Below are 23,144 nucleotides of genomic sequence, written 5' to 3'. Positions count from 1 at the left end.
CCGTGTAAAGCGGGGGCGGGACGCTAGTAGGCTATATATTAACAAAGATATTTTAACGTTTGTCAAATTATTTCAAAAAAAATCAACACCAATGAACTTCAATAGTTATTATTACAATATAACTCTTTTATTTCTGATACGTAGTCGACAGCTAAATAGGCTACATTCGGAAAATAATAACCAATCATCGTTAATTGTAACAATAACAACTACGACATTGTTAGGATTGCCTACACAGTGACATCTGACAGTCTGTTTCCATCATTGCATTAACTCGGAAATTGTACGATCATATTATTTCGACTTCTAATGAACGTTATTGGGTAGCTATTTTATCGAGAAATGCTCAGTAGAAGCCGCAGTTAGCTTAGTTGGCAGAACACTCATTCCTCGGACATCTAATAAAACAGTTTTGTGCCTGATCTCTCACCGATCAAACCGGATTGCTGTTCCGTCGGGCTATTTGAATATTAAAATAACTATTAGAGTAACAAGCATATTTTTGCACAACCGTGTATTATAAGATCACCTTTGCAGTGCTAGCTGCGTTGTAATGTACTATACCATCATAATCATTACATCCTTTTTTATCAAAGTATTTGCAATCAGGGAATGTTCCAAGGAATCATCGGCTGCTGTCCCAAAATATCATTTGATCGAGAAATGTCATCGGTCCAAGCTTGGTATTGCGGCCAAGGCAAACTTCACTTCACTCACAAGTTGTAAACGACTTGGCATTGAGAAGAGAGCCCTAGCTATTAACTTTAGCCCTCAAGATTACTTTGAAAGTGGTGAACTTTTGGAATATTCCTGTGAAGTACTGAAATGTGCTGAGGCGGCTGGCGGATTATCATTGAGCAATGACACAAGATATGACTATTATAGCATTTATGCGAAACCATTACGTGAGTATGATACTGACAGTTGAGATATAGTGTATTTTTAATAAGTTAAGTAGTTAAATGATTGAAAAAATATTATACTCTTTAGCCAATGCGATGTCAACCTGTGTGCCAGCAACAGGAATGTTCCAGCTTTTGCCAAAAAAGTTAAACTACACCCAAGCGCAGGCGCAGTGTCAGAATATAAGTGCGGTGCTCGCTGACGTGACCAGCGAACAGAGAACAGAGGTGCTTGCACAAGTGCTTGCTACTGCAAGTGTCGATTCTGCTTATGTTGGAATGGAAAGGGACACCGATGGTATATTTTACAAAATTAATGGTAAGAAAAAATATGAATGAAAAACACACAGCCAGATAAAAATGTTATTTTTGTATATGTACCGTGTATACATTTAGTAAAAAGCGGTTTAATACATTCGGTAATATTACAAACAGACACTCCAATTTTATTATATGTATATAGAAAATAGTATAATATAGAAGTATAGACTATCCCTTGCTTCGTTGAATAAGTATAAGGTTCCATATCCCAATATCCTCATTCAAACCATTTGAAGCTTTGAATTTCTTTTTGAAAATTGTCTGTGTTTGTACATCCGTACGTAAAACCGTTGGAGACTGAAGGAATACAGCGTACACATGTATTTGCGCACTCATTTGTACACTATGATAACATTTTGTTGGTCTAGGGGCTATATATAAAGCCGCAGATCCCAAGCTTCTGGGTTCCTACCTCAGGTTGGGTCGATAAAATTTTATTGGGTTTTTCTACCAATAAAATCTCAAGTTGTTAAGTCTTCTACAGTTGGAAGCGTGTACACTTCCGTGCTTCGAAAATCACGTAAAGCCTTGTCTTACGTAAAGTCTTGCGCCTGAACTCTTTCCGATAGTGTTGTATTTGCCGTCCCATTGGACTATGAGAGTGAACCTGAGTTGGCGCACACACTTGTGCACTATAACATGTCCTGCTGGTCTCTCTCCCGATAGGCCGACGTAGCCGAAGTCTATCAGGATAACATTATCATAATAGCGCTTGCACAGTTTCTGGCAACGATCAGCAGAACGTCGTTCTCAACATTAATATAGAGTGCTAAAAATGTTGGAAAAAACACCTAATATTATATATCGAATTAACATTGCTGCATGTACAGTTTTATTAATTTAACCTTGTAAATTGACGATTCAAAAGTGCTTGTAACTGCCTACTTGAATAAATTAGATATCAAAATAAATATTAATTTTTGAACTTATACTTGATTTGTCGGGTATAAAAAAGATGACAGTGTTTTTTTTATGATGCAGACGAATAGGGTGACATGATGAAGTTTCCCGCTATAACGCCAAACAAGTGTCAAGTCGGTCGATATAGACCACTTCACGCGCTATATTATTTTACAATGTTTATTTTTTATATTTTTCATCAACAGAAACAAAGCTGATACAATCTTAGGTGTTACTGTCCTATCAATATGTTTAAAAATCGTAAATAATCCGACAGCGACATGAAAGTTTGTGATGATTGTGACCTCGCAAAAATTAACTTTCCCAAATAAAGTTTTGGTCTTGCCCTGCTATTGATCTTACTTTATGTATAAATAAATATATAAAAATGTACTCATTTTAATACAGGTGATGCTCTAGAGTGTATTACATATCGCGCCTGGGCCCCAGGTCATCCTAAGAGAAAATCAAACATGACATGTGTTCTGCTGACGCGGAATCGAATGTGGAAAACTACAGCTTGCCAAGCCAAACATTCGGCTCTTTGTGAATTAATACCCGATGGACCGTACAAAAGAGGATCAATATTTGCTTCAAGAATACAAAATAGTATGTCACAAATATTCTATATAAAAACGACAGGCTTTGTATACAAATATCGATGTTTATAAACTGTTTTTTTTTTCAGATACTGACGAACTTACTTTTAATGGAGAAAACTAAATTTATTTAAAACAAAATATAGTAAATGAAAAACAGAACAACTTATGATCAATGTTTTTGTTCAGATGACAGATTGTGTTTTATTTATTTAGAAAATTTATGACCCATAAAATCGACCTTCTTATTTTGTCTACAACAAATTTTGTTCTGGCCCCGTTCTTGCTTTTAAAACCCATACAATATAAATATAATATTATTATATTTCTTATTCTGAATAAAATAATAATTATTATATCTATATACTCCAAGGCACATGCAGAATATAGATAATCATGTACTTTACATTTTGCTCTTTCACAATGAAGCATTGACACTCTTTAGACAGTTACCTGACTGACTAACTTATCTCCTGTGGGCACATGTTATAGTGTATGTGAATAAACTTTCCTGCTTGTTAAATTTCCGTATTCTATGAAGGCTTACCGATTATATATACCTGCAGTATTTTGCCACATATGCTTTGAAATACGACCATTAGTTCTTTATGTTTTTACCATAACAAAAACAAAAGAATTTGACGATCTAATACGAGAGGGAAAGACTTTTGTCGTTCGATTTTTTAGCTCAGAAACTGGAACTGAATAACTTTAATTTCAGCATAATAAAAAAAAGTAAAAAAAAAAATTGTGTACGAAATGTATACAACTTTACCTATTGGTAAAGTTGTATACATTTCGCGCGGGCAAAGCCGCATGTCCAGCAAGTAAATAATAAACTTTACAACGGTCAAAAGTTATATAAAAATCGAAAGTTTCTAGATTTAGTTCAAACCTAATCTTATATATGTATTTCCTTATTTAATTCAGATTTTGTAATGCTCGAATAAAAACCAATAGCTAGCCTAGAACGGAACATCAAATTGACAGTTACTGTCGACATATAATATTTGACACTTCGCATTGACATATCTAATATCATACCAAAATCAAACAAACGCGCTTCTAAGGTGTGTTTGTTTATGTCTAGAAATCAGATTGTTTAAGTTAAATTGTATAAGAATAACTATTAAAAAGTACACATATTGGATATGGGTCAAGGCAAAAGTCAATTCACTGAAGAAGAACTACAGGATTATGAAGTAAGTCAAACATTCGATTACTCTTATTATTCTATTTATTAGGTATAAACAATTACAAATGACTAATATTCTGTGAAATGTTTTTCAGGACCTGACATATTTCACCAAGAAAGAAGTGCTTTAGTAAGTAATTATCAATTAATTTATTAATTCATTACAGTTAAAATTAATTTTATTATTATTATATACTGGTATTACTTTACTCATTTTTCAAACCTATGAAAACTCTATAAAATATATTTATTTTTAGCGCCCATCAAAAGTTCAAAGCCTTGGCCCCAGAAAAAGTAGGGCACAACAAAAATGCTAAGCTGCCAATGGCAAAAATCTTACAATACCCAGAGTTAAGAGTGAATCCATTTAGAGACAGGATCTGCAAGGTCTTTAGCTCCAGCAATGATGGAGACTGTACATTTGAGGATTTTCTCGACATGATGTCTGTTTTCAGTGACAATGCACCAAAGGCTGTCAAAGCTGAACATGCCTTTAGAATATTTGGTAAGTGAATGACACAATACATGGATAGTCCTAAAAAAAAAACATTAAAAATATGATGTCTTAAATCAATTTGATTTCAATTAATAAATGAGTGAGTATATAGAAACATTACTCTACAGCATTTTCTACAATGTTTCATTTATGAAGACTGATCACTCGACTTTGATATGTATTACAAATGCTCTTTTACAAGCAATAATTTATCTTTTTAGATTTTGATGGTGATGATATGATAGGGGTCTCAGACCTTAGGGAAGTGATAGAACGCTTGTGTGGACCCGAACTGAAACTCAGTGATTCTGAGATACAACAGTTAGTACAAAATGTTCTAGAAGAAGCGGATCTTGATGATGATGGTGCATTGTCATTTGCAGAGTTTGAACATATCATTGATAAAAGCTCAGATTTTTGCCAGTAAGTAAAGAACAATAATTAATCTCATGATTTTACTTATTTATGATGATGATCTCATCCTTACAAATTTTGGCTATGGTATCCTATCTCAGAGGTAATTTACTATGCAAGATTTATTATTTGTTATAGTGCACCAATGTTTGTATAAACGTTGTACTTTATTCCCTCACTCATAATCTGATGAAATGGGCAATCCGACACAAGCAAGGCATTGTACACACTTCTATCTTCCAAGCTCAGAGTTGTTAGAATTTTTCGACAGAAATCTCAATACCTTTTCTAACACCTGACCTGGGGTTTGAAGCCAGGAATTTGGAATCACAGACCATTAGACCGAGGCAGTCTGACTAATGTATACTAATATTTTAAATGTCAATGTGTATGTTACTCATCACTATTAAACCACTGAACCAATCAGATTGAACTTTGACAGAGATTGTCTGGACCCTATATACACACTTAAGCATATACATTAAGTGATTTATATATTCTTAAATAATAGATTAATAAAAAAAAATGAAATCAACTAATATTTAATAGACCGGTGGATAGTTCTTATTTCCTGTAGACATGTATGTGTATAGAACATGCGAGTTTTTCATTATTTACAAGTTATTGTATGGTATAGTTTGTCTCTGATAAAAATGTATTTTTTCAGCTCTTTCAGGATAAGACTGTGAAGAAGCTCCAATAAATTTTGATATTATTGTATTTGATATTTAGTAGAAACATATATAATAATCAACACTGTATCTCTCACCTTCGAAAATTAGATTAAATTTATTCAAATATTTTAAAATTTAATGTTCTCAACATTGTGATGTCTTCCTTAGTTTAATTATTTTTCTTAGATAAATATATAAATGTTTATGATCTTCTCAATATTTGTGTTGTGATGTATTTAAAATTATTTATGAACTCGTACTTGATCAAAACTGCCAAATATTTAATAAGATTTTAATTTATTTAGTGTTTATGTAATCAATAAATTTTTAAAACAATATCTTGTACTTTTCATTCCAAAATTTATTAGAATTAATGTTTTGAATAAAATTATTCTGTATATTTTTTATACATAAATAGCAAATACCTACATCAACTGACATTCAGATATACAAAATGTTTGATTGATGATTTATTGATTTTGGTCAAAGAATCAAAAATCTGATATTGTGTTGATAAAGTACACATTGCCTGTTTACATCTCAATTGAATCGATAAACAGTTCTTATATTTACATATTATTCCATGTGATTGCTGGTGCTTATTGTTATATATATATAGACACCAAACATTCTTGTTCAAAACATTTTTAGATATAATACAAGACTATTCAACTTCACTCTTTATATTCAATTTAAATCTACTTACAAAGTTCCAAAAACATTCACTGATATTCAAAATGCCATATTTTATACATCCATGATAAATAATGGTATATAAATTCAAGATACCGACCAATAATATTGAACCAATTCATTAACTAAGGTGTATTTTTTGCTCTACTCCTCTTTTGGTTGGAATAAACTACAGGTATCCATCATCATTAAATTTTTTATAATTTTATATTAATAAAAAAATAGGTTGTAAGATATTATTTTCATTTAATTGTAATTTTAAAAAACATAATTTGAAAAACATTAGTAGTATTACTATTACTTACCAAGTATATTAAATGCATTAAATAAAACTTAGATCAGTGTAAAAATATATTTTAAACTTAGTCATAAACAAATATATTATAAAGGATTAGTTTTGCAAGTAGCCTGGTAGCTTCATTCTCATGAATATCCAGGTCGTAAAGAATGATACTAGTATGCACAAAAATGCTACAGATATTAACAAGATTCTATTTAATTTAGGTGTGGTAGGATTGTGCGTACGATCGAGTATGATGAAACCAAGTCCTCCCAATGAAAATAAGAAGCTAGAAGCCAGTCCTTCCATGATGTATTGGCCGTTTACTCTATTCGGCATAAAGGCGACTGGCCTACTGTGACCATGTTCATCGGTTGTAGACCCAACACTCGGTGGCTCAACAATAACATCATATATGATACCTATAGCAAAAAAAAAAGATTACTTATTGGATTCTACTTATAAATTCAGATAACTGACTATTAGAATCTACTAACCTCCAGTCACTAAGAAATATGAGAATAACACTAAAGAAAACGTTGTCATTGCTGAAGGAGGCTGCAACCATGATGGTTTTTTGATTTTGATGTTTGGTATTTCAAGAACAGTGAAAGGAATTGCATATAGTGCCTCCATTTTTTATGTTTTAATCTTCAATCGGTACAAAATTCACCAACTGACTGTTGATGTCGATGCGGCAACTAGCTGATAGCTTTGGCAGTTATAAATACAGATAAGAAAAAAAGAACTACCTCTACTGGTACTAAATGGTACTAAAGTCTGTACATGTACAACATAATTTATGATATTTTGATATTAGGTGACTTATCTGTTAGTTAGTTTTACATATTTTATTTAAATTATATGCATCTTTTGGTTCATTTAGTTCTATAACCTTGTTAATAATCGAGCGGTATGTAATGTAAATGTAAATTTTCAGAATAAACTATAGGATTACTAATTTCTTGAAAAATTAAAAAAAAACACCTGCGTGAATAGAAACGTTTTCCATCATTTGAAAAATAGCCAATGATAAAAAAGTTTTCGTGTTAAATGTTTTATTTCGATTGGTGAAAACAAAGTAATCGATTATTTTCGCTGATTTTACCCAATGACTGAATGCGAGACATTGATCATTCAACCGTAAAATACTTGGAATTTCGTAACTGTCAAATTTAATAGATTCAATGAAAATGTCCGTGGGCTCTTTTCTTGTCGCAAATTTTTAATGTCTCGAGTTTACAGCTGTTTTTTTTGCATTACAAATAAATTGATAAATATGAATTGGATGTGTACGTTATAAGAGTGGTTTTAGTTATTTGTGAATTTATAATACTCGTTTACAAACGCTGTGAATATGTTTTAATTTTACGCACAAAATGAACTGGACTGTGGATTTTTCACTAATATTACGATGAAGGGTGGGCTGTATATAATTTACACGTCTTTACTGACAATTTCAGTGCTTTCTAGGTAATTAAAGTAACACTTTTTTCTTATAACAGTTGTAGTTTTTTGATAATAATAGTATTGTTTCTATTCCAGTTGTGCTCTTTTCATATTGGTGGTATCTGAAGCTCTTCAAACTGAGGATGGTAATACTAACCACGACTTGTCTGGCCTCCACAATGTTTCTCAAAAATCTTCAAACATGGAAGAGGGAGAGTCAATTGAACCTCCTGATATCCCTCAGGATATCCAAGAAATACCAGAGAAGAAAGAGACAGAGGAACCCCATCACCAGATGACATTCCCCGAGGCTCTGTCTGTGAACTCAGTGACTACAGACGGGTGAGTAGACAGTGAAAGTTAGATTAAGAAAGGCTATTTAAATATAGTTTTATTTTAATTATCTAGACATGTACAATAGGCAATGAACATGTGCACAATATGTTATTAGTATTGCAACATTGTTTCAATCTCTTTTAACATCTGATTACAGATACTAATAATAGTAATCTTTGTTATGTATGTTGCTAATAAATTAGTTTGCAACAGAAGAAAGTTAAATTATAATTTAAATGAAACAAAGAGTAATAGGTCATAGATATAATAATATGATATTCTTGTAATTATCAAATTTAAATTTGGAATGTTTAGAATAAATTCAAATAAAGAAGTCATGAAATTAAATACAACATTGTAAAGTTTAAATAACATAATTCACCAGATCTTTGACCTCCAAAGGTCACTTAAAAAAGGCTAGGTTATCATCAAACTGTTTTGTTAAACATTTCAAAGTTTGTTTACAAAAGATACACATTAGGTTGATATTTAAAGAAAGTTATTAAATTATTTTTTCAAAATCGAATTTAATATATTGAGAGTATTTCTTTGTTGGAAGACTATTGAGTATATTACTAATGCTTATTGCATCTTTTCTACTTATGTTTTATTAATAGAAATAGTATAAGATTTTAAATATTTTTGTCTCGTGAACAAGACATTCGTAGATAATGTCGAAATATCGAGCTCCACCAAATAAAAATAAAAAACATGGTAAATATCCCGTTTTAGATACTGTTAGTAAGAAATAGTATAGTTATCTGTGGTCTTTTATCGACAAAAATGGAAATGTTTGTAGAATATAAGAGACCGCGGTCCTTTCTAGCTAATCAGAGATATATGGGAATGACAATATCCTATTACTTATTTATGTTACTAGTCTCGTATTCAACCATATCTGTTCAGAGGGATAAATAATGTCTCAATTTATTTATTGTTTTAGTATGATGAAGCTATTATTAACTGAAATTACATTAACATCCTGGCAACACCATCATAATTGCTTTACCGTGTTATCTGTCGTTATCGTTCGAAACTGTGTCATTGACAGATATCCCGTTATTTACGCCATGGCGCCACACGTCGTAGTTGCCACTGTGTGGTCATATTTTTTTAACTTTCGTCATCGACTAATTATAATATTACACACGTTTACACTCTATATTTTTTATTTATTTCGTTCTGAAATGAAAAAATACTATATAACTATTCTAATTATTTAGTTTTATTATAATTTTCTCATGTTATAAAAAAACAAAAATACAGATGGAGTTTGCGGAACATCATAGTTGAGTAACAAAAGCTAATATAAAATGAAAATCATGTTTTTCGTCTTTTTGTTAATACGTCAAAATTGTATAAACAAATTGTTTATGTTAATGATTGTGTAGTAAACACACGTCCCGCCACGATGATATCCCGCGTAGTCTGTCTACCTTTTATTTTATAATCTGAGATCATTGTGTTATTTTCTTTTCATTGAGTGACTATATTGGATGCTAAGATTACATCAAATCCACCAACTCTAACAGTCCAACCCGAATAAGCCCTAGCCCTTTCGTCTCTCAGTGGGAGATACACAATATATTCTGTTAAATTAGCTAAATATACTCTGTATTATTTTGTATAACATTGACATTTAATTTAATCCATTAAGATAACATATACGATCCGACTTAAATAAAAAAAAAGTTGCATCTAATTATGTACGCGCGTGAGAATTCTACTTCTCCGTCACAATAAAAAATATTTTTAAATTAATGCAAATAAGTTTAGTGAGTAACTTTATAATGTAGTTTTAATGTCGTCCTATGCGCGCGCATCATAAAAATTGAATGTCACATTTTTATTAACGCGCCAAATATTTAACTTTTGACAATTAAAGATCTCAGAACAAGTTAAAAGTCACAGGTCTCCTCGATACTATCGCATTTGAACAAACAAATAAAAACCAATAAAAAAGTGCTTACGCAAAGTTATTACATGCGCAATTAAATCGATTATGACTAATGTAATGGCACTTGGCACCTGCCTTCAACACGGTTAGTCGATGATCCGATAACCCTTAAAGGAAATTGAGAAGGATTATACACAAAAAGTCAAAAATCTTTCAAATTACTGAAAAACTAAAAACCTTAATAAATATGATGTGTTACATAACTGACACTATAAGATTATTTCTATTCAAACCACAAGGTTATGGTACACATGCAATGAATAAAATCGTTCAAACGAAAATAGTCAAAGATTGCAATCGCTTATGGATCAGGAAGGTCGCGCGCGTGTGGTGAGAGATAACAGTATCGCGTGGTATCCATTCATTACGACGCACATCACCGACGTTTAATATATGATTATATTAATAATAATCCTATATTTGTAATGCTTTAATTAATACTAATGATAAATCATTATTTGAAACATATCCGATCCACGTAATATACATATATTTTACGATAAACTAATGTCTTATTTAACACAGTGAAAGTAAAGCGTACTGTAAATCTTAAAATTACAAAGTATTCTTTATTTGAAAGTCATATAATATTAAAATTAATTGTTTCAACAGATAATTAAACAATAAATTATCTATCGAATTTTTTTAACAAAAAAAGGCGCGTAAATTATACTGTCAAAATACTTGACAGATTATATATATAAAAAAAATAAAAATAAAATTAGAAACAAATAACATTCTAGTTACATTTTTAATTTTTATTTTAATTGCAAAATAGTATATGATTGTTAAGTAGTTTTCACAAAGTTAACAATTTAAGTAATTACGAATAGAATCAACAAAAAGTGAGTGGCCTTAAAAGTAAAACTTAACTAATAGAAATCGAAAGCATGTCTAAATATAGCGGCACGGATAACTGCTATTTGTAATGTTGAATTTGAACACAACTGTACAGCGGCTGAAGTTTATTCAATGCGTCTTACATTAACTTAAGAACTCGATGTTTATCTTACTTCCCGCTTACAAAAATGAATTTACACAGATACAAAATGCGTGGACATGAAATGCAGAGAGATCAAGGTTTTTTTTTTTTGAGCAGTGGATATGGGTAGGCAAGAGGAAGAATGAAAAAGAAATGGTTGAACTGCGTGAGGAGCATCTGCAAGAAGAAATTATTTCAGGATGCAACTTGAGATAGAGGTGGATAAATAATAGTCTTGCCGGTTCTTCTCGATAGAAGCTACATTCCGAACCGGTGTTAGCTTTACTTTTAATGTAAACGTTACTTGGATGAAGTTTATTTAGATTTTTATATGTGTTGACCCCCAGTAAAGTTTTTTTAGTAACGGGTGTACAATGGTAGACAATGTATTCTTAAAAGTCGTTTACGATTTTCTTTTTAAGTAAGTTCCTGAAAATTAATCTTAATGTTTAAAACAAATATATATTTCAGTAATAGGATTAGTAAAAAACCCCTCAAATTCATTTATATTTATATCTCTAATTGTAATTAATGTTAAAAGTTTTACCAACATGTGAGGAATTATTCCGGTTTTGTCACGGTTTTATATCCACTATCAATAGTAATTCTTCTACGAAATTTACTAATAGTTATTTAGTAATTAAATTACTGAATCTTTGAAAACAATTTTTTTTTCGGTCTACTTATAATTTTAAAGTCTAATAATAGTTAATAGTATTAAATCTACTACTAATTTACAGTGTGTGTTTTAGTCATCAATCTGCTTATACGTCGACGAAATTAATAATTAAATTTTACTTTTGACGTATTCATAAAAAGACGAGTCCTTTCGCTCTTGCAGTCAATTTGCAGTCGCTTCTGATTTTGTATTCGCTTTCGTTGCTTCACTTTATTGTTGCGCGCTCTATCAGCCTTTTGTTTTATAATTTAAGTTTCATTTTACATGAGGGTTAACTATGAAACAATCACCGACCGGTTCCGGAGGTATCTCTTGTTTTCTCAAATACTAACAAACGAAAAAATGTAGGTATTTATTTTTTTGGATAATTGTAACTACAATTTTTTTTCTATAATTTGGATTAACTTTATTCTGATATACCTGCATGTTGTTGCAATTGCAATGCCACGTAACATTACAATTTAAAATGTAATATTATTGATGGCAACACAATATTCAAATACAAGTTTTCATTGGACCCTACGATGACATCTTCGTCGACTTGAAACGATGTGTGCCAGTTTTCTATGAATTATAAATAAAATGTTTTATTTTGTAAAACTAAGTATATTGTCGTGTAATGTTTTTATCTCATTGCGCTTCTTGTGGGTGGTAATGACATTGCGATCATTTGTCAAACGTGCCGATCGCCGCGAGACGGCCGTCAGATAAAATACTAATAATAAATCCATAGATAACCCAGAAGTATGGTATTGATGAAAAAAAATTTTTGAGTTTCAGTTCTATAATATAGTATGGGTAACCCCCAAAATTTATTGTTTTTTTTTTTCTATTTTCGTGCGGTTAACGGCATAACGCTTTTTCCTTGCGTGACTATTTCTGCCAGTTCACTTTACTTTAACCTGCGTTAAAGAACTTCGCCCCAAAAATAAGAACGCCATACTTAATAAAAATACGTACCAAGTTTATTTAAGTTTTATATATGTATGTATAAAAGTAAAGGTTAATACAATAATAAAATAGTTATTTAATGGTTTAAACGCGTTAAAATTAATTCGTTCAGCTCTTCATGTATATAGATGCTGATTTGATGTTATTGTAAAAGTTGCATGGGCATTTGTAATATTTTTATAATTAAACGTGATCGATAGTTTGCTAGAAATTGATGAGACTTATGAGTATCTATATTTGATTTATTAAATTATACACTCAGAACGACTGCCTACCGACTATACTATTAATAGTAAATAAGTTTTTATTCGTTATTATTTTTTAATTATAAAATCGCAGCTCGAAAATGTATCAAGTAAAAATATTGTTAGTTCTAGTAGGTTATGAATCGGCATTACATACTTTCTTCACATGTAAATGTCAGACTGATTGTCTTGAGGCGAGGGTCTCGAAGCTTATGTCAACATGAGGTACCATTGCTGGGCTAAGGCAGAGGAGGCCTTCCCTTTTTGAGGTGAAAGTTAGGAGCATATTCCATCACGCTGCTCCAATGAGGGTCGGTGGATTTACATGTGACAGAATTTCATTGAAATTCGACACATGCAGGTTTCCTCACGATGTTTTCCTTCACCGCTGAGCACGAGATGGATGAATTATAAACACAAATTAAGCACATGTAAATTCAGTGGTGCTAACCTGGGTTTGAACCCGCAATCATCAGTTAAGATGTACGCGTTCTAACCACTCTCGGCGGGTTCAATGCTGTGTGGTGGAAACACCGATGTTTGAACCCGCTACTCCAGCCGAGATTCGAGTATTCTAATCATCTCATCAATAACTGGGTCATCTCTCTTAAGCTATTAGGAGAAGGCTTAGTGTTGTTCCACCAAATCGCCCAGAACGGATTGATGGATATAGAAAAGCCATGTAGGTTTCCTCGTGATGTATTTCATTATCGTCTGTGATACGAGACGAATACACGATGAAACGAAAAAAGGGGAATTTAAATATAAAATATGATTTAAATTATCAGTCTTATAAGTACACTTTATAAGGTTTTGTTTAGATTTTATCCTTAATTTCACCATAATGGACAATAACATATAAATAATACTATATGACATATTCAAACAAGCAACAAACATAATCTATCCTAATATTATAAATGCGAAAGTAACTCTGTCTGTCTGTTGCGTTCTCAAACCAAACTTTCGGCCAAACAACCGAATTTGACGAGATTTGGATTTGAACTCCAAGATAGGAGGCTGCTTTGCTATACCTAACATTTCACGACCAATCCATCAACTAGTTTAATATTAATCCTATTATATAATAATGATATCGAAAAAACAATGTAACTGACAATTGAAGTAAATTGTATTTTCAAGGTTTTCTTTATTATGTGACGAATAAGGGAGCTCTGTATCGATGTTATTGTGTTTCCATGAACTGAAATATTTGGACTTTGTACTCTGCATACAAATTTGTATCATTTGAATTGTTTATCGAGTCGCCATCGCCGTGCCAATGTCGCGTTGAAAATTATGAGAAGAGACATTCGCGTGTATTTTGAATGCGAGAGTTGCGTGCTCGGTGTATTGCATCTGCTTTAATGTTGAATATTATTTGTTGTTAATGCTTGTCAATTCTAATTTAACTAATACTTATTATATCGCGTGCATCTTAACCGTTGATTGCGGGAAACTGAATAGTTCGGTGGTAATGGCAATTTGTATGGAAACCTGCAGTGTATGTATCTAATTTAAATGAATCTGCCACATGTGTATCCATCAACCTGCATTGGAACAGCGTGGTGGAATAAGTTCCAAACTTTCCCCTTATCCGAAGAGCCTTAGCCCAGCAGTAGGACGTATACGGGCTGTTAGTTTACTCGTATTATGAGAAACTATGTTTATTTAAAAAAAAAAGATACATCTGTCAGTCAAGCAATTCTGTTGTCTCTACAGATGTAAAACCTTTATTAAGTCTTTGAATCCACATATAGACACTTATAATTTTGGCTCATCATCGGTTCACTTTAAAAAAGTGTTCAAGTAAAAAGTTTACATATATGTATTAGCATTTTTTTCTTAATTATGCTATCTAAGATATGTATTAATTATTTTGTGCTTGTTTATATAATACTTAATTTCGTTTCATGGCAATAATGTGGATGCAATATTAAAACCTTATAAGAAAATAAAATATTCTTTATTCAAGTGGACTTTTACGAGCACTTGTGAATCGTTATTTTACATAACTATATTAATAAAAGTAAAGCTACCGTCTATTTGGAATGTAGATTCTACCGAAGTACCGACAAGAAAATACTAGTTACATTGTGTTAGTTTATTTATTTATTTATAATACAAAACTGTATACATATAATTACAGGACATGGTTGTCCTAATTGAACATCACAGCACAATAAATAAAAATAATAGGTTAGTTAAATACAACAATATATAATATATCCTGCCAAAGTCAATACGTATTAGATACTCGCTTTTTTAAAAATTGAACTCTAAATCACTCTTGGCTCACAATCGGCTTGGAGTACATCGGTGATTTTATTACCGGCTGCCAGAATTCTGTTATTAATTAAAAACCAACTGTAAATTTTTTTTTATACAAAATGTCAGTCCCGTTTTTCTCTTACAATTTACCTTATCTAGTACATTATAATTACAACTCATTTCTAGAAATTATATGATTATTAATTAGATCTTTAGAAGGCCGCATGTGTACCAGAACTATATCATAAATAGTTTAATTAAAAATCAATTGCATGAAAAAATTACTAATAATATAAGGCTTTAGAATTTGAAATTGCCTTATAAATTTAGAAGATTTATAAGGCAAAATAAATCTGTCATAATAAATTTCCGATATTTTCAAACAAATACTAACCCTTTATTGGATGACAGCTAATAAATTAATCTGAAACGATGCAAAATCACTTCCAACAAATACAACAAACGAATTAGATAATAAAATCTAATTGTAATAATTATTCCACTGCACTGATAAAATAAATATAATTTATTATAAATATTATTTATGATAAAATAAATATAATTTATTTTATTATTAAAAATTCAAAGAAAATGCCAAAATGATGTATTGAGCTAGCAACACCGATATATGGGAAGTGGGAAATGGGTTAACGGCACGGATTTTAGCGAATTGACACTTTTGTGACGTTTTATATAATTAAAAAAAAGTTAATATTATAAAAATATTTTTTAATGCAACAACCTGTTACTTACATCATCAACGCACCGCTAATTATGGGAACTAAGGTGGTTGCCTGCCGTGCCTTTATACTGGCTCTTCCCTCCAACCGAAACGGAGCAATAAATATTGGTGCTTAGCGTTAGAATTACGAATGATTAGGTATATATACAGTCAGTGGCCCAGTGGTTAGAACGCGTGCATCTTAACCGATGATTTCGGGTTCAAACCCAGGCAGGCACCACTGAATTTTCATGTGCTTAATTTGTGTTTATAATTCATCTCGTGCTCGGCGGTGAAGGAAAACATCGTGAGGAAACCTGCATGTGTCTAATTTCAACGAAATTCTGCCACATGTGTATTCCACCAACCCGCATTGGAGCAGCGCGGTGGAATATGCTCCATACCTTCTCCTCAACGGGAGAGGAGGCCTTAGCCCAGCAGTGGGAAATTTACAGGCTGATTATGTTTATGTTAGGTATATAGATAGTGCCTCGGTAGGTATATAATATGAAATAATTAATAAATTAACGAGGTTTAAATATGTATCCATAAAATCTATAAAATTAATTTAAATCGAAATAAGCTAAATTACAATAAGCCAGATTAAATTAAATTAAAATAAATAAAAGAATGACATGAGCGTAGTGTAGTGTACTCTTTGATACGTTCATAAATTTACTTTTATCCTTTTAGGTAATTTAGATACCTATTTTCAACTCACTTTAAGTGATAACAGTTGGAACGAAAAACAGACTCAATTTGCTAATCCTTAGAGTGTATAAATGTTTTATTAAATAACCAACGTGCATTCCACGACATCTCTTCTGTACGTATGTACCTATAATTTAATCACAATCAGTCAAGTCGCTCGAGCGTGACTAAATTACTAAAAAAGAAACGAAACTTTCCCATTCACAATAATAGAAACATTATAATTGATTAATCGTATCAATCAAAACAATTCAATAGAATTAAACAGTTCCAATGTTTGAATATTCGATTAATTCCTAAACACGTACAAAGTAAAAGTGAAAAGCGAATTAAATCGAAAATGCACGTATCTAGGAAAGTTAGCCGACCTGTATCTAGTCTGCGGAAGGCTTGCTTCGTTATACACAACAATTAAACCGTTCTCAGTCCCACCAGAGGTTATCATGGATCAACTGTGCCATAACGACGCCTGGAGGCTCGGCCCCGTGGAACAGAAGCGTGGGCACGGTTGTAAGTGCCTTTTATTAGGGTGACTGCACACTAATGCTTTATTTACGACAACCTGTTGCCCGTGATTGTGTACGTGGTCTTTAATTTGTTGAAATGATTTTGAAGACGCTCGACAGTTTTAAAATTAGACATACTAATTAGGAAACCTTTTAAGGGGTCAATTTATAATGGTAATGCTACATTCCCGATTCAACTTCGACTATTATTCAGAAAAATATTTCTCAACTGAATCGTAACTGGGAACTAAAGCTACCAGTTTATAATGGTAACGATATAATCCCGGTTCTATTCCGATCCAACTGTGACCACAACGTAGAATCGGAAAACGGCTAAAGGGCGACGATTATGTTTTGATTTTATTGCGATAAAATGTCATTTTGTTAGTAGAATTAGCCCCAGTATCAACAAAACCACGTAGTCTTGATATTCATATTTAATATATATGTAAAAAAAATAAACATTATGCAATACGTATAAAGATAGATGATCACGTGACTTGCGTTAACATTGATTATGACGATATAGTTTTATTTGACTCTTGAAAGGCCTCGCATTTCAAGTATATGTCGAATTACAGTAACATATCAGAATCAATCATCTTTGATTATTAAGTTATATTTTTTTAAGTAATTAACAAATAGTTTATTACCTACTGAGTACTTTTTCAGAGACTTTTCTTGTTCCGTCTTTGACAGTCTTGTAAACTTGATTAATCGTATAATCCCCGCTGTCCAGAGTCGTTATATAATAAATTGGTATATACGCAGAAAGCATATAACTAACACTTAGCATATAATACAACAATGCTTCTGAAATAAACTGTTTCCACGTTAATAATGTTGGAAATAGTCCTTAAATCGTTTGCAATAAAATAATAATCCAAACTTTTGGAATAAAATAATAATCCGCTTTGTGGCGCTGCTTTGTTCCGCTGCTCTATGCTCCTCACTCTAAAGCGCATCCGTCAGATAAAATATTAAGCTCTTTTTCTTAATCGTATGCAGGCAGTATGTAACATAATGAATACTATTATATTTTTTTTTATTTTAATTTTAATCTACAATACTTACTTTAAGTACCGATGTATATTTTTTGGGACAAACGGATCGATACTATATAATATTACTACATACTACATAATATTTATACAATAAGAAAAGTCAATTATTTTTCGTTGAGAATGTTGCATATAGAAACATTGAACTTAAATTTGACGTTGCAATTTAGTGTAAACTATCAAATACAAGAGTTTGATGAATAAATCCGTAAGATATCATAATCACATCTTAAGTAAATATAAGAAACTGTTTCCAAATTGTGTACACGAATGTCAGTCATTTATTTTCCTCATTATGAAAGTGTTGTCTCGCTGCGAAGGTATCGCTCGAGGTTGTTGCAATCGGTCGTTCACTGTCTGCTTCAGCTTTAGGTGTCAAACTCTACCATTGGAATGGTCGCGGAATTCACGATCGAGTACCGTTCGAATGTGTCATAGCTTTTACCGGCTACATAGTCTACACTGCTCGTAATTGAACTCTAATACTGTTCTTTTTTTTATGAAAACATTTCGGTGTCTAATATTTCGCCCTTTTTGTGTTATATAATATCGCATAACAATGTTTTTTTTAAAGTATTGAACAGGTTATACCTCAAGGGTAACGTCAATAGCGCAAAGGTTTACGAGCCGCCTGGTGATGTAAGATGTCGCAGGATCGATCCTGATCCCTTGGGCTGTCGTCCCCACTGTAGCGCAAGCTTTAAACCTAATTGGAGGGGTAAATAGGAATATTAGTAATTGTTTAATTATTTGAAGCATTCATTTTAATGCTATTTTTTTTAATTCTATTTAAGCTTGCAATAATTATATGTTCAGGAAAAATAAAAGGGGAAACTCAGGGGACGCGTCCCTAATGGTATGTTACTCATTAACTTCAATGGATGTCATTTTTATTCCAATTTAAATGATTGCCTTTTAATTGAATAATTATAATTAATTTGCATCACCCGAGCAATGCAAAGCAAATTTGTTTGATTTTAAATATAAATCATTTAGCGAATTATTAAATAATAAACACATATGTAAGGATATTGTTATGTAATTAATTGTACTTAAATATGCATTTCAAAAAAAAATTTGGTTGTTTTACAAGAGGATATAGCGACAATATTTTTTTAAATAATTAATCAAATAATTTTAAAATAAAATCAAGAATAAAGTTATGTAAAAATTTTAACAAAATAATAAATGTATGATTTCGAGAATACGCAGTAGCACTTCCTCTATAGAATAACTAGACCCAAGTCTTGTACACCTGGTGTCTTTAAATGGGAAAGTGGCAGTTCAACTACTGATATGATTTTTTGTTTTTAATTTCAAATAGATAGGTGGGCTGGCGATTTAACCACCTGATTTCAAGTCACCACAAAATCAAAATCAAAATATACTTTATTCAAGTAGGCTTTTACAAGCACTTTTGAATCGTCATTTAAATAAAGCTACTACCGGTTCGGAATGTAAATTCTACCGAGAAGAATCGGCAAGAAACTCAGTAGTTACTCTTTTTCAACATCTAAAATACAGTCACGTATTTAAAGTCATGTACTAAGATGTTAGGACCCTTGCACCTGTAATTACGTTGACACACTCATCATTCAAAAACAGACCGGAAAATAGCTTTACTATGTATTTGGTACCTTTAGCTTGCACAAAGTAATGTGCCACTAAGTAATCTCTAAACAAAGAGTTTCTTAAATTTTCAATACCAACCAGGGTTTTCGATGTTAGCGTACACACTACTTTGCCTCGAATGCCTTCCGTCAACTTCTTTCGGTCGGATTACTTGCCCATCGGATTACTTGCCCATCGGATTACTTGCCCATCGGATTACTTGCCCATCGGTTTATGAAATTGCACTCAATGCGTTTGTTCCTTAGTTGGGAATGGTGGTTCGATCTAAGTCGGTTCGGAGGACGTAATCCTCGATCCTATTAAGATATTTGTAGTGAAAATTAATATATTTTTGAAAGATTAACGACCTCATTGTAATAGTGAGCTATCACTTATGGTGCTGTTAAAATATTTCAGATGAACGCTTTGTGAATTGTTAATATATCATATAATACAGGATGTAGTAAATTATGTATACATAAAAGAGATTTAATATAATTTTGACAATAGATCAACACAATTGGACTTTATGAATGTCCGTCTAAATAGATTCCATCAATTCATCAGTTGAACTACCTCTGTAAACCAGTAGGGTTGGTTGTTGTGTTCCGGGTTAAAGTGTTTGTGAGTCTGTGTAGCTCAATATGTTTAAATCTTTGATTATTTATCAAATGATGACCACTAAGTACACGCATGCTAGTATACACGGACGATTCTGCGTTAGTTTTCACGGGATTAATACACTATTTTTTTTAAATTTATATTTGTGTATATATATTAATGACATGTTTGAATAGATAAGTGGGATGTTGGTATACCGTGAAATTACAAATAACATCTTAAGCCTACAGTTGACTGTGTATTGCATTGCAGGAAATGGTTATCAAATATTACGTATCATCATCAATAACTAAAAAAAACTTTTTAAAGGTTACATATATATTTTTTTAATATTGCACTGATAGTCAAGCAACATCCCGTCCCTCAGTTATTCTAAGGCGTCCCATATATTTTTTGAGAGAAGATTTTTTTCCACTGTTCTAATGCGTTGTAATGGATACACAAGACGCGCTAACTCGGGCCTTGCCTAACCACAGGGCCATACCAATTTAACTTAACTAATTATACAGGTACCATAAATGAGTGAAATTTTATAACAGTATTAATATTTATATGATTTTTATACGTTACCATTTAGAAATTAAGCTCACCGCTTTACTCGATATTATGCGTGTTATCTTACATCCAATGCCATCAACTGCACGAAATTTGAATTGACGAATATGTTTCCTTGCAATATATACTGTCGTACAAGACTGTCAGAGCTAAAGGTGAACTTACCGATTTCAAATACAAATCTCGAAGCGATAGTAAAATCTATGACTCTATATGGCGATATGTTAATGGTCGTTATTTATTATGGTGTCGCATGAATAAATCAAATGCACGACCGAATAATGTTGGTATATCGTGTAGTTTTATTGAAACGGTAGCTTTCTTGCTCGCTAAGATTGTTAGTTACTTATTATATTGTAATTTTGATAGACGGAGTTCCTTGTGTAGCCAATTGGACCCTAAATATACGAATGCAACGATAAATGTCAACCGTGAATAAATATTGGACTTTATTAACATCTTATATGATCTTTGCACAGATGTGGTATCGGTTCGGTTGACTGGCGCTGGAGTTGTATCGTCAATTCTTCTTATATTTAAATTGACTAAATGATTTTGTAAATTGAAGTGTGTATGTGATTTCGGAATGTTTGCTAGTTTACAAAATACTCGAATTTCAATGAGGTAATTTTCGAAATAAACGTTAAGTTAAACTTATGTTTTTTTGTTTTATTTTTATGTTGTTTTGTTACATCCTATGACGGTGTATCTTATATATAATAATATGATTACTCTTTATTGGATGTTGTATTTAAATAAAAAATATAGGAGAAGTAACAGCTTCTAAACGTTTCGCTAGTAAACAAATACCAGATCTTAAAGAGAAGGTTTGAAGCCTGTTCCACCACGCTTTGCAAGTTGGTGGATGCATAAGTGTCAGAATTCCATCTAAAAGGGAAGCAAGGTCTCTTTGTGTCATTATCCTTCACCGCGGAGTACAAGTTTAATTATAAGCACAACTTAAACACCTGTAACCAGATTCAAACCCGTAATTTTTAGTTAAGATCTTTGTATGAGTCACTCGCCCATCTTTCTTGACATAAATTATATATTTTTTCGAACTTTTATAATACTTTTCCTTTTGAAATATTTAGCTAAAGTTCGTATCAAATTTGAAACGTTGATCGACTTAACAGGTAAATATGATATTTTCCATTCAATAAATACAAGAAGCGTGTTTGAGAACGACGCTCACGTAACGAGGGATATGTATTTCACGTGAGCTTTCACACAATCGTACAATACGAAAGCCGAACAAAGTTAACACGGTTCCCGTTCATGCGTACCATTATGTTTAAGCCGTACCATTGTTAGTACGCTTTCATTTGTAAGACCAGAGACAGCTCGGTAGTCTTTTAAACTGACGTAAATGACTAGTGACTCCATTTATAGCTATCTGATAACATACGCGTTTGCACTCCTGTCCGCTATCTATCAGCGAAAGTTGATTTACCATATCCGTTGAGTCGATTATTACTAATGGTTTCTGCTCGTTATGAACGTTTGTCTGATCCAGGAAATGTATGTTTTGTTTTTCTAATATCTTTACGATATTTGTGCTTTAAAATGTATACGTGATTGGAGTGCCCTTAGCGTTACCAGTAAGTTATTCTAATTCTGGTTTTGTTGTTATTGTTTTTAAACTAGAGGAGCCCTCGGCTTTACTCCTCGACCACACGCACTACGCCATGGTATTATCATGCATCATTTTATTAATAAGTTACTATTTTGTTACCTTAAATCTCCTTCATAATAATCTATACTTATATTATAAATGCGAAAGTAATTCTACCTGTCTGTCTGTTACGGTTTCACGACTAAAATTGAAAAAAATTAAGCTCGGTATGAAGCGACCTTGAACCCCAAGGGAGGACATATGTTACTTTTATACCTAACACCTGCGACAAACTCCTTAAAGAGCTTAACAGACTGTAAAGAGTAATGATTACTAGAAAGGAGTGAAGTTCAAATAATACATACGATGGCTGGAGAATCAAGAAGCTATCTGGAAACC

At 32.0% G+C, this 23,144-nt stretch overlaps 4 protein-coding genes across 4 annotated transcripts in view; 3 read left to right on the top strand and 1 right to left on the bottom strand.

Annotated features, from left to right (window-relative positions):
- Positions 1–553: 553 nt before the first annotated feature.
- LOC113396671 (uncharacterized) lies at positions 554–2,794 on the top strand. Its single transcript, XM_026634711.2, has 3 exons — positions 554–905; positions 991–1,221; positions 2,532–2,794. Exons 1-3 carry the CDS (start codon positions 554–556, stop codon positions 2,792–2,794), a joined length of 846 nt encoding a protein of 281 aa, XP_026490496.2.
- Positions 2,795–3,738: 944 nt separating this feature from the next.
- Positions 3,739–5,839, top strand: LOC113396687 (calcium and integrin-binding protein 1-like). The gene is made up of 5 exons (XM_026634735.2): positions 3,739–3,924; positions 4,013–4,047; positions 4,175–4,422; positions 4,635–4,836; positions 5,495–5,839. Exons 1-5 carry the CDS (start codon positions 3,874–3,876, stop codon positions 5,514–5,516), a joined length of 558 nt encoding a protein of 185 aa, XP_026490520.1. The 5' UTR covers positions 3,739–3,873; the 3' UTR covers positions 5,517–5,839.
- A 693-nt stretch (positions 5,840–6,532) lies between these two features.
- Positions 6,533–7,216, bottom strand: LOC113396681 (oligosaccharyltransferase complex subunit ostc-A). Its single transcript, XM_026634726.2, has 2 exons — positions 6,972–7,216; positions 6,533–6,896 (listed from the first exon to the last, which is right to left on the bottom strand). The coding sequence occupies exons 1-2, from the start codon at positions 7,108–7,110 to the stop codon at positions 6,586–6,588; spliced, it is 450 nt and encodes a 149-aa protein (XP_026490511.1). The 5' UTR covers positions 7,111–7,216; the 3' UTR covers positions 6,533–6,585.
- A 423-nt stretch (positions 7,217–7,639) lies between these two features.
- Positions 7,640–23,144, top strand: part of LOC113396641 (SUN domain-containing ossification factor) — a 76,823-nt gene continuing 61,318 nt past the window's right edge. The window contains exons 1-2 of the mRNA XM_026634657.2: positions 7,640–7,947; positions 8,020–8,265. Of these exons, the coding sequence (XP_026490442.2) occupies positions 7,889–7,947; positions 8,020–8,265 (305 nt within the window). The 5' untranslated portion in view covers positions 7,640–7,888. The remainder of the gene's footprint in view (positions 7,948–8,019; positions 8,266–23,144) is intronic.

Source organism: Vanessa tameamea, chromosome 4 (genome assembly GCF_037043105.1).
Source record: "Vanessa tameamea isolate UH-Manoa-2023 chromosome 4, ilVanTame1 primary haplotype, whole genome shotgun sequence".
NCBI classification, from domain to species: Eukaryota; Metazoa; Arthropoda; class Insecta; order Lepidoptera; family Nymphalidae; genus Vanessa; species Vanessa tameamea.
Note: the sequence above shows the minus strand (reverse complement) of the source record. Positions and strands in the feature narration are given on the sequence as shown.